General features: G+C 41.3%; 1 protein-coding gene across 2 annotated transcripts in view; it reads left to right on the top strand.

Annotated features, from left to right (window-relative positions):
- cyfip2 (cytoplasmic FMR1 interacting protein 2) overlaps positions 1-9,734 on the top strand; it is a 28,121-nt gene extending 18,387 nt beyond the window's left edge. The window contains exons 18-30 of one of the 2 annotated variants that reach the window (XM_080901302.1): positions 591-667; positions 777-885; positions 987-1,106; positions 1,199-1,398; positions 1,493-1,580; positions 1,689-1,832; positions 1,979-2,069; positions 4,009-4,139; positions 5,820-5,892; positions 6,035-6,129; positions 6,630-6,868; positions 7,585-7,732; positions 7,832-9,734. In XM_080901302.1, coding sequence (XP_080757428.1) covers positions 591-667; positions 777-885; positions 987-1,106; positions 1,199-1,398; positions 1,493-1,580; positions 1,689-1,832; positions 1,979-2,069; positions 4,009-4,139; positions 5,820-5,892; positions 6,035-6,129; positions 6,630-6,868; positions 7,585-7,732; positions 7,832-7,999 — 1,683 coding nt within the window. In that variant the 3' untranslated portion in view covers positions 8,000-9,734. The other variant, XM_080901303.1, reaches the window with a different exon arrangement.
- Positions 9,735-12,626: the final 2,892 nt, after the last annotated feature.

Genomic DNA, 12,626 nt, shown 5'->3' with positions numbered 1-12,626 from the left:
TGCACCTGAGCCTAAAAGGTAGTCTGAATCTATTTTTCTGGTGTGCTGTAGGTTACTGTTATGTACTACATGTGCAAATATGTACCCATAACTTGATTTTCAAAATATTAATAAAAGGGGTGTGTCTCCAAACAGCCATCTCTTTCCTGACAATTCGCTTTGTGCATATTCTCTTACATATGATAAGTCAATATTGAAACACCTGCGGCTTTTGGTCAGGTGCGGCTAATGTATGTACAAAACAGGATTTTCCCCTGATTTTAGCTTGTGCGGCTAATATTCAGGTGCGCTTTGTAGTCCGGGAAATACGGTATATATTTTTTTGCACATCAGGCCATCTTGCATATTAAGCCAGCATATTAAGCTATAGCTCTTTTGCACACATCTCTGTTTCAAATCTCCATATTCTGTCTCCTTTTCTGTCTTCATTTATTTGTATTATTTGTATTTATATGTTCTATTTCTATCGTATATATTTATCAGCATCTGTGGGTGTTCATTGCACAGAGAAATGCCTTTTTCTCTCGTGACACATGACAATAAATACTTTGAATTGAATCTAATAACCATTTTCTTTGCTTTGTTCTCAGGTAAACCTCTGCTTTGATCAGTTTGTCTACAAGCTAGCAGATCAGATATTTGCCTACTACAAAGCAATGGCTGGAAGGTAAAAAAAGAAAATGTGACTTTAAAAAAAAAAAGTATTTTAGAGTTATTGGCAGATATTGAAGCGCTCTTTGCAGACTTTACAAACTCATATGCCATGTGTTCTTCAGTGTCCTCCTAGACAAGCGCTTCAGAGCTGAGTGTAAAAATTACGGCGTAATCATCCCGTATCCTCCATCAAACCGCTACGAGACGCTGCTCAAACAGAGACACGTGCAGGTAGCAGAAACATGAAAACACATCTGCTGTATCTGTATTTATTTAACCACCAGTCTGACTTTCACACTGTATTTTTCATCAATCCCTGTTGTCTCACGCAGCTGTTGGGTCGCTCGATTGACCTGAACCGTCTGATTACCCAGAGGATCTCTGCAGCAATGTACAAGTCCCTGGACCACGCCATCAGCCGCTTTGAGAGCGAGGATCTTACCTCTATAGTGGTGAGCTCAAACATCAGGGAAACTAGTGAAAATCGTCAATCTATTTTTGTGTCCTGTGCGCATCATCCTTCTCACACTGCATGTCTGGACAGGAGTTGGAATGGCTGCTGGAGGTTAACAGGCTAACCCACCGCCTCCTGTCCAAGCACATGACGCTGGACAGCTTTGACGCCATGTTCCGCGAGGCTAACCACAATGTCTCCGCCCCCTATGGACGAATCACTCTCCACGTCTTCTGGGAACTCAACTTTGATTTCCTCCCCAACTACTGCTACAACGGGTCCACGAACCGGTCAGTTTCACGCTGTTGTTTTGCAGGAATATATTTTATTTGCTTTTACCTTTTGTGTTTTTTCTTTACCTTTTTTTCGCCTCCCTCTGTTCAGCTTTGTACGGACGGCTATTCCCTTCACCCAGGAGCCTCAAAGAGACAAGCCAGCCAACGTACAGCCTTACTACCTGTATGGGTCTAAGGTGCGGTACCATCTGTGATATTATAGTAAAGACTTGTAATTTTTTGTGTAAAGCAAACTTCCTCTTGCTTCAGAATAACATTGTGTCTGTTTCTTCTTTCCCTCTCAGCCTCTCAACATTGCATACTCCCACATATACAGCTCCTACAGAAACTTTGTTGGCCCGCCTCACTTCAAGACCATCTGCCACCTCCTTGGTTACCAAGGCATCGCTGTGGTGATGGAGGAGCTGCTTAAGATTGTCAAGAGCCTGGTATTTATCTTCATTTTCCATCCTGAAAAGCATGCTGTCCTCCCCCTCAGTGTGCTGGATCCTCACAGTTATTATTCTCCTTCCTTTTTGTGCCCTCTCTTCCCCTCGCCTGCTGTGAACTATCCATCTTCTCTGTCACTTTACAGTTACAGGGCACCATACTGCAGTATGTAAAAACCCTGATAGAAGTCATGCCCAAGATCTGCCGCCTACCGCGCCACGAGTACGGCTCCCCAGGTGAGTTCCCCAAAATTACAATGAATGGAGCACATTTTGTTGCGTTAACATTTCCACATGAGCTGTCTTTGTTCGCTTTGCTTAAATATGATTCTTTATTTGACTTCAGGTAAGTCAAATTAAGCCGTTTTTGAATAAGGGGGCAATCAGAGAAAAAGAAACTAAATGGTCTGCATATTGGTTGGTGCTTTGACCGACATAAACTTGAAATTTGAGCAATACCTGATTGATTGCTGTGAAATTTTGTACCACCAGCATACCACAATTTTAGTTGAAATATATCTGCAAAATTAATGCCATTCTCATCAAGCTGTGTACCAAGCACGAGTTTATATGTCAAGTATGATAAACGGGCTGCGGATTAGCACATTCAATATGAGATTTTTATCATCGCAGATCATTTAGCCTGAAAACCACAGCGTCAGAATAACTTCACACTACTTTAATGCACTTACAGTACTGTGCAAAAGCCCCTCATTTAAAAAAAAATGCTTTGCTTTACTTTCTTGAGCAATTGTTCTGCACGCTTTTTGAGGATGCATCAGAGTTTTGCTTTGAACGTTGGACATGTTTTGTTTGTTTTTTGAGCCACTTTCAACAATATAAAAGGCGCAAAACAGAGAACTTAGCAGAGAACCAATTTTAAACTGTATCTTTAGGTGCTTTGTTACCTGCCTGTCACAAAAAGGCAAAAAGACACTTTCATAGCTGAGTCTGTGAAAGTTGCCAAAGAGAACACAGTTTGACAGGCATAAAATAGTGTTTTTTGCACAAATTAACTGATTTCCAAAGAGCTCTTATCCAAAAACTTGTTATATCTTAACATGGTGTGTGGTTAAAAAAATGAGGAAACTAGAAAAGTGGAGAAAAATCCAGCAACCAGACCTGACACTGCAGCTGAGAGCATGCGTCTGGCCTTTCAGTTGAGTCATCTACTGTTGAAGAAGGTGGTCAAACCAAAAATTGGCTTTCAAGCTTGTTAGAGTTCTATACACTGTGTTTTTGCCTCACATAGTAAATTTTCATTTATGTTTTTACATGTTTCAGTTAATCACTGCACTTATTTTCCTATTTTTCGAGCAAAATATAAATAAACAATGCATGGCTCAAGGCTTTTGCACAGTATTCTTTACATAATGAAGAAATATGAAACAAAAGTGCTGTAACAAATGTGCACTAACTATTTATAGCTGGTTATAGGTACAGATATTTTATTTATTTGATGCATAGCACAGCAGTTTAAGTCACATTTTCCTCCAGGTTCAGATATCGCCGCTCACTATTGGAGAAAGTCCTGCACAGACTGCCTCTCTGGCTTCAGTCAGATCTTGGAAACATTCAACAGTACTGGAATAAGATTCAGCCATAACTTGGAGAAAGCAGTACAATTCTAGATAACAACATATGAACCACTACAAAATACAGTTAGGAACACGACTGTTCTCAGCCATTTGGGTTGTGCACAATGTCCAATTAAACCACAAAAAATCCTCTACCTGCCTAAATCTTTTACATCTTTGTGCACTCCGTGACCTGCCTTAATGCATTTTGACTCTAGAGCTGTGGTTGCAGATTAGAGGCAGTCAGATGGAATATCCCTAAGAGGAGGGCTTAGTAATCTGTAGATTACTGATGTTCTGTACCCTGAGGTCTGTACCTGGCTTACTGCCTGTGATCTCACTGACAGCAGTTAATGATCCTCTTGTCCTCTGCTGCGAGGCTCCGATGCTCAGACCAAATGTGGGTCAGAGAGGCCGCGTGGACCCGCTGACATCACCGCATTTCATCCCGCTAGCAAGAGATTATCAATGACATAACGAGATATTAGCAGGCGCTTGCTTCCTAGACTGTAGGAGAGTATAGATGTTATCAGCGTATCTTTAAAAATGCAGATGGAGCGCCGTATCACACCTGTCTTTTTCTCCATCTGCCATTCCAGGCATCCTGGAGTTCTTCCACCACCAGCTTAAGGATATCATTGAGTATGCTGAGCTAAAGACGGATGTCTTCCAGAGCTTAAGGGAGGTGGGAAACGCCATCCTCTTCTGCCTGCTCATCGAGCAAGCTCTGGTAGGACTTTTCTCTTTACAAGTGTCAAAATCCCATAATGCTTTAATGTGATTATTGCACACCCCCCCCCCCCCCCCCCCTCTCTCTCTCTCTTTTTTTTTTTTTTGTTTTGTTACTACTGCTTTCTCAAAGATTCCTCTGATAGCTCTGTCTGTGGTCTCCGAGCACGCTCAGTAAACAGGACCACTGAAATGAAGTTCTCTTGACTGCCTTGTTTTAATGTGGGTGACCAACAAACCTGGGTGCCTGAAGGTTTCCACCCAATTTGTGGTGTTGATTCACTCGCTAAATCAAACACCACGGTCAGAAGCCATCAGGCTCCCAGTCCACACGCCCCAAAGTGTTTAATCTCTGATTGTGTGTGAGGGTTTTTTACGTTTCTGAAATACAATTCTGTTTTTCATTACACGCTGGCAACTACCACAGGTGGTAAGGATTCAGGTCTTCCTATTGGCTACCAGAAAATGACAGCATGACCAAATATGTTTGCTCTTTTATCTCTTGTTGGTTTGGGCTGCTGTTTTCTGTTGTTTCTCTTTTTTTCCGTGTTAGTTTGACACACACGCAGTTTACCTTCAATTAGCCATGGAAGCAAAAGCACTGAGACATCTTTCATTTTTTTAAAAAGAATGAGGTGAAACTAAAAGAGTGTTTGAAGAGTGCACCTAAGACGTATGCAACAATTTGTTGCTTCTGCTTCACCTCTCCGACACGTTTCACGATATTCACATTGCAAGCTTTCAGTAATCTTGCAGGAAATCAGTGAGACAGACAATCAAGCTGCATTTGTCACAGGAAATGTTTTTTACATTGAATCATAACTATTTTAGAAGGTGATCGCACATTCTTGTGCTAAACTCTGCACTTTTGCCTCCATGACTGTCTTTTACTTCTGGGCACTTGTAATGCCTGTACGCTGCCCAGATCTCACTCTTTTTTCTTTTTTTTTTCTTCTCTTTTTTTTTACCATTTCTGTCTGGCTGCACTTGCTTGTGCGTCTACTAAAAGCCTAGTTGTGTGTTGTTTGTCTCTTAAGTGTGCGTTCATTCGAGTGCGTGTTGCATGGCTTTTTCTTCTAGCCGGTCCCTTTTCTTTCTTTTGTTTTTTTTAGCCGAGGTCTCGAGGTGCTGCTCCTCTGCTCTTTCTTTGATTTGTACCTTGTCGTCTTGACAAACAGTCACCACCACGATCGCTCTGACCGCTTGAAATTGCTCCTTAGTCTCTAATGGCAAAAAAACAAACAAAAAACCACGCACTGAGCCACGTGACATTTTCGATTCATTAAGATGTTTGTAAACTTGACCTCGAGCCGCTAAACCCGACTAGATGGGATTTTGTGCTTAAAGTGTTACAAATTATAATCCTTTTAAAATTGGCCTGTCATCATTGCTTGATAATCGTAGCATCATTATCCACACAGCCAAACTCTAATTCAGTTATCTTATCTCCCCACTCTCCCTAAGCCTGACATTGTGTTGACTAATCTGTCAGCACAGACCTGTGGTTCGGAGCTCGTGTTAGGCATTCAAAAATATGTCTTAAAACACTTAAATTAAGAAGTTCAGCAAAAAGCCGCCTCATGGCTGTCTGCATGCTTTGTCAGGGCATCCGTAGAGAATAACAGCGGGCGACTTCCTGGATTAAAATGAGCTGTTTGTCTGTGTTGTGCTTAAATCTCAGTCCCAGGAGGAAGTGTGTGACCTGCTTCACGCCGCTCCCTTCCAGAACATTCTTCCCAGAGTCTACATCAAAGGTATACAACAAGTTTGGAAGCGGTGAATTAAAAAGCAGACGGGTGCAAATTACATTACTCACAGTTTGAAGTTTGGGATGATCTGAGAAGCATTTTTCTTTTGAAATACGTCCGCAACTGTTGGTGTTTGTGTGCCGCACAGAGGGAGAGCGTCTGGAGGTGAGGATGAAGCGGCTGGAGGCGAAGTATGCCCCTCTCCACCTCGTGCCTCTAATTGAGAGGCTGGGAACCCCGCAAGTGAGTTCAACATCCGCTCTGATGGGCATGAAAGCAGACCTGAAAGGACATATTTATAGTCTTGCAGCTTAATCATGCGACCCCTTCCTCCTGCTTTTCTCAGGCGTGTTTCATTGTTAACTATTTATTGATTATAAATAAATAATTCAAGGGAATTTGCACAATTTTCATAGCTGGTCTTCAAAAAATTTTCTCTTTAAGCTGCCAATCTTTCCCACAATTTTCTAAATTCTCTAAAGACTTTTTAGACTTTTGGAGGGAAAGTTTCTCTTCTCTCTCCTAGCATTATCCTTTAAGCTGACTGACTTACACTAGAAGCCTGCGGATTTTCAGAGGAGGAAAGAAAAAGCTGAGTAATCAGCTTTAAGTTTCTAGCAGCAAGCGACAGAGGAGGATAGCAGTGGCAAAAATCCCCTGGCAAATTCTCTAGGAAGTGAATGGTCTGATTTCTCTTTTAGATTTTCATCCTTGAGCATTCTGCCTGTTTTCTTTTTTACCAGCAAATTGCCATTGCGCGGGAGGGAGACCTGCTGACCAAAGAGCGCCTGTGCTGTGGCCTTTCCATGTTCGAGGTCATCCTAACGCGAATCCGCAGCTTCCTGCAGGATCCGGTGTGGCGCGGTCCTCCGCCCACCAACGGTGTGATGCATGTCGACGAATGTATGGAGTTCCACCGCCTGTGGAGCGCCATGCAGTTCGTCTACTGCATCCCCGTGGGCACGCACGAGTTCACGGCAGAGTAAGTGACACCTGGCAAAGAAAGTCATTACTTGCAAAGCACAGCAGCAAGCGACAGTAGAAAAGTCATTCAAGGGAAGTCTGCAGTTATCAGCAAACTAATGGTAGATTCCAAGAGTGTCTGTTGACCTCGGCTGCTTTATGGTGAAAATTAAATTCCCCACAGCCATGTGTTGATGGCTTCTGATGGCTGTTGATGTATTTTCCTTTTTTAAGCTAAATTTGACCTGCTTTGTTTTATTCTTTGGGTCCATTTTGGTGCAGATGTTGATATGACAGGTCCAGCAGTATTTTTCTCTTCTGATAAAAAGGTTAAAGTTGGCAAATCAGAAGAGAAGTTAAAGGGGTGGAAAAGTTTTGGGAGAAACTTTTTCAATACACACTATGTGACTTCTTTAGTTTCTTCCCCTTAATTAATTTTTTTTCTATCACTGTGCTACACACCCTTTACATCACCCTCCTTGAATAAGATTGCTGAAAATAAGTTGAAAGGGGCGGGCCGTGTATATGTGACAGCAGTTTGGACCCAGACAGAGGGAGGATTTTTCCATGGCGCGTTGCTCCCTTGTGTCGCCAGAGCAGCTGGAAACATTAGAGCGTTGTTGCATCAGAGTTGCATCATTGTTTTGCAGACTTGTCACATCTCGAGTTGTGCATCACATAATGAAAGCGCACCCCTCCGCCCCCTCCCCGTGTTGTTTGTGCTCGTCCTTACAGGCAGTGCTTTGGGGATGGGCTGAACTGGGCCGGCTGTGCCATCATCGTGCTGCTGGGACAGCAGCGTCGCTTTGACCTCTTCGACTTCTGCTACCACCTGCTCAAAGTCCAAAGGCAGGATGGCAAGGACGAGATCATCAAAAATGTGGTGGGTACACGTTATCTGCTGCGTATCCTCAATTTTGCCTTGTTGCTGAAGACTTGCAATTATAAGTCCAAAAAATACATCCCTTCTTTTCTTCCGTAGCCGCTGAAGAAGATGGCAGATCGCATCAGGAAGTACCAGATCCTCAACAATGAGATATTTGCCATCCTGAACAAGTACATGAAGGCAGTGGAGACGGACAGTTCCACTGTGGAGCATGTTCGCTGTTTCCAGCCTCCTATACACCAATCCCTGGCTACCACTTGCTGAAAAGACCTTTGAAAATTGTACACACACACACAAGTGAAGACACATTCCCCTTAGCTGTGATGCTAATTTCTGCCTCTTACTGCTCTTTGTGAGGTGTAAGGTACCACAATAGCTCCCCATTGGCTGTAAGAATCCAAAGACACGTCTCCTCAAACTGTTCCTCTATTTAATACAAATGAGTGTCTTTGGGTTCTTACGAGAAGCGGAGCACCCCAGAGGTAGAAGTGTATAGTCACGTCTCTTCTTTTTATTTCCTCGTTTGTGTGGCTTCCACTCAAGACTCGTGCATGCCTTCTCTTACTCCTTCAGTTGCTTACCTGTTCGCTGGACCACTGATACAAATGCCAAAAGAGACAAAAATTAGACTATCTGATTTTAAAAAATGTGATATGAAACGGCGCAACAAATAACAAATTTTCCAAATTATATAGATATAGATATATATAAATATATTTAAGTCCAACATGGTGCTCTTACGTGATCCGACGTCTCCCAACAGTACTCGCACAGGCACCAGTACACCTGTGCGATCTCTACGCGTGTCCTCTATTAAGACCCAAACTTGTTTATCGTGATGCATCTGTATAATAATCTACCCACTGTCCATGATACAAGGCGTCTGTCATGACGCGTTTATATACTTTTCATTACTCTCACACACGGCCTGCTTTTCAGAGGAGCGGAGGTACACTGCATCTTTGATTTGCCTTCAGTTTACCTGGTTTTTCGTCGGCCTCCTGACACGCTTTTACTCGGTAACCAGTTCCACTGTAAATTTCACCGTTGAACAAAGTGAAGTGTTGAGTGTCGTAATTGTTCTTTGTTTTTAATTATTAATATTTTAATTTAACCATCCTTTGCATACTTGCCTCTCTTCTATTGACTGGAAAACCTCATCGGTAGTTTTTTTTTTATTTATTTATTTTTTATTTTGTTTTGTCCCCTCCTCCTCTTTTGTCTGTTGGAAAGATTTTTATATTCTGTATATGAATACAGTGATATTATTTACAGTTTGCAAAAAGACACACAGTCATCTGAGTAAATGTGTTTGCTTTTTCAAGAGTTAAAAAGGAACAAAAAGATTAGAAAATACCTCTAGGTTGTATAAAGACAGTGCTGTACTAGATTAACCTGTTTTGAGTATGAATGGGTGAAGATGAAATATTCTCCTCATACAGCGAAGGAACAAATAATTAAAAAAAGAAGAAGTAATAAACTAAAATGTCAGTTATGATTAAAGGGCAGTTTCCTAAATATAGTCAGTATTTACTATTGTGGGACTCTTTGCTTTAGATTTAGCAGTGTTATCAAAATATGCAAAAACTTTGTCCCTATTTTTTTCTTATGAAGAAAGACAAATGAAGTAACCCTCTTCAAAGCAGCCTTCTTTTTTCTGCTCCGTTTTGAATGAAGAAAGTTTCTTTTGTAACTCCGGTGTCTTTTTAGCGTATTTATTCAAGTCTGACTTGCGGTTCATTTAAAGGTTGATCTCATCAAAATGAAGGGTACCGGCGTGTCATCTCGAAACCTTAGCATGGCAAATGTAATTTATTGTCATCAATGGCTCCATTTGTGACATGAGGCTTTGTTTATGATATTGTTGTACAAGTGACCATGTTTTGAAGTACAAAAAAAAAAAGTGGAGAAAAAGAATATAAAATGTACAACAATGTTCCTGCAAAGGATTTGAAATTATGTTGTATTTCCATGAAATAAAAAATGTTTAACTGAAAAAAAAGAAGTTGTATTTAGCATGTTTGCTTTTCAATGGGTTCTACCATTTACTTGCAGCATGCCGTATTACACCTGAACCTACACCTGAGGATGTTTTCAGGTTTTAGTTTTCCAAATTTGTTTGTTTTGAGAATCTTGTAGAATGAAGCTTGTGTACATACTACATCTGTTACATATGCCAGGTGGCCTATAGGAAGGGTCTCTCATATCCTCGTGTTGGTGTTGTACCTGGATCAATGTAGCATCTCAATCATGTTGTTATATCATACCTTTGCGACTTGAAAAATTAAATGTGCTGCACTGCCTTAGCCAGAATTTATCCTAATGTATCTTGGAAAAAAATGAAACAAAAATTGTCTTTGCACCCATTCTTCTCATCCAACCCTATCTGGGTTGGATTCTGTCAAGAATGGTAGAAAATTAAAAAAATAATATGTTGTCAATATTGTAGGACCATAACCTATAAGGGGTCTTGAACTCCAGGCCTCGAGGGCCGCTGTCCTGCAGGTTTTAGATGTGTCCTTGATCCAACACAGCTGATTTAAATGGCTAAGTTACCTCCTCAACATGACTTGAAGTTCTCCAGAGGCCTGGTAATGAACTAATCATTTGATTCAGGTGTGTTGACCCAGGGTGAGATCTAAAACCTGCAGGACACCGGCCCTGGATGCCTGGCGTTCGAGACCCCTGCATAAGACAAGACGATTGAACAAAATATTAAGTAAATGGTTCTGAATACTTATGTAATAATGACCTTAGTGAACTGCTGTCTGTGATCTGTGTTGATTTTGACTGTGTAATTATTGCTGGGGATTTTAACATTCATGTGGACAACCCTCAGGACAAAGGGACTAAAGACCTGAGTAACACTCTGGGCAACTTTGGGCTGACTCAGCATGTAACAGAGGCCACACATAATAGAGGACACACTCTTGACCTACTGATCTCCAAAGGCCTGAGCATTTCAAAGGTTACTGTGTCTGATGTGGGCCTGTCTGATCATTACTGTGTTTTCTTTGAAAGTAAAATCTCAGCCCACACAAATATATCAACAACAGTGATCACAAAACGGTGTATAACTGAACACAGTAGTGCAATTTTTAACCAGGTCTTCCCATTAACACCTGGCCTGCCCAGAGGGTCAGTCAATGAGCTCGTCAATAGCTTCAATGCTAACATGTTAAATGTAATGGACACTATTGCTCCCATTAAGGTGAAGGTTATCTCTGGAAGGAAAAAGTCTCCCTGGAGAAACTCCACACTGGTGAAAAATGAAAAAAGAGAGTGTAGGAAAGCTGAGCGCAGATGGAGAAAAACAAACCTCCAGGTTCATTATGACATTTATAAAGAGAAACTTCACAATTATAATTTACAACTGAGGAATGCAAGGAGTTCCTACTTCTCTGACATCATCACTAAAAACAGCCATAATGCTCGGGTCTTATTTTCTACAGTTGACAGGCTAACAAACCCTCCTGTGTCAGTGGCAGCTGAACTTCATTCGACCATGGCCTGCAATGACTTTGCCAAATTCTTCACTGAAAAAATCCAAAAGATTAGACAAGCAATTGGTACATCAACAGCAGATCCAGGTCTACTGTGTCCACCAAAAAACTGTTTAAACACCATGAAACAGTTTCAACCTATTAACAGCAAAGACCTGGAGGACATCTTAGGTCAACTGAACTCCTCCTCCTGCTGTTTAGATGTCCTGCCAACAAGTTTTTTCAAAAAGGTCTCAAAGACTTTAGAGTCAGACCTGTTACAGATCGTCAACTTTTCTTTATTATCAGGTGTGTTTCCAGAATCACTAAAAACTGCTGTAATCAAACCTATACTGAAAAAGGACAATCTTGACAAGACACAAATGAACAACTACAGGCCGATCTCAAATCTCCCGTTTTTAAGTAAGATCATTGAAAAAGCAGTTTCTCAACAGCTCAGTTACTTCTTAAAACAGAATAATTGCTACGATGCCTTCCAGTCAGGTTTTAGACAGAACCACAGCACTGAAACCGCTCTGACCAAAGTGTTTAATGACATATGTCTGAATACAGACAGTGGAAAAATGTCAGTCTTAGTTTTACTGGATCTCAGTGCAGCATTTGATACAGTTGACCACAACATATTACTCAAACGACTGGAGAACTGGACAGGTCTTTCAGGAACTGTACTAAACTGGTTCAAAACATACGTAGAAAACAGGAAATACTTTGTATCAATAGGTAACTTCACATCTGAGCAGACAAGTATCACATGTGGAGTTCCCCAAGGTTCCATCTTGGGACCCCTTCTGTTTAACATCTACATGCTCCCACTGGCACAGATTATAAACAACAACAAAATAAACTATCACAGCTATGCAGATGACACACAAATATATATCACAATGTCACCAGGAGACCGAGGCCCTGTACAGGCTCTTGGTAAATGCATTGAGGAAATCAATGACTGGTTGTGCCACAATTTTCTCCAGCTAAACAAAAACAAAACTGAGGTAATAGTCTTTGGCGCCAAAGAAAAACGATTACAGGTCACCAGAGAACTTCAATCTATACATCTAAAAACCACAAACCAGGCGAGAAATTTGGGTGTAGTGATGGATGCAGACCTAAACTTAGAAAAACACATTAAGACAATAACAAAGTCAGCTTACTATCACCTCAAGAATATATCAAGGATAAAAGATCTGATGTCTCAACAGGACCTGGAAAAACTAGTCCATGCATTCATCTTTAGTAGGCTTGATTACTGTAACAGCATCTTTACAGGTCTACCTAAAAAATCAGTCAGACAACTACAGCTCATTCAGAACTCTGCTGCTCGAGTCCTCACTAAGACCAAAAAAGTGGACCACATCAGTCCAGCTCTGAGGTCCTTACACTGGCTGCCT

This window comes from Rhamphochromis sp. 'chilingali', assembly GCF_963969265.1.
Source record: "Rhamphochromis sp. 'chilingali' genome assembly, chromosome: 13".
In the NCBI taxonomy this organism is placed as follows: domain Eukaryota; kingdom Metazoa; phylum Chordata; class Actinopteri; order Cichliformes; family Cichlidae; genus Rhamphochromis; species Rhamphochromis sp. 'chilingali'.
Note: the sequence above shows the minus strand (reverse complement) of the source record. Positions and strands in the feature narration are given on the sequence as shown.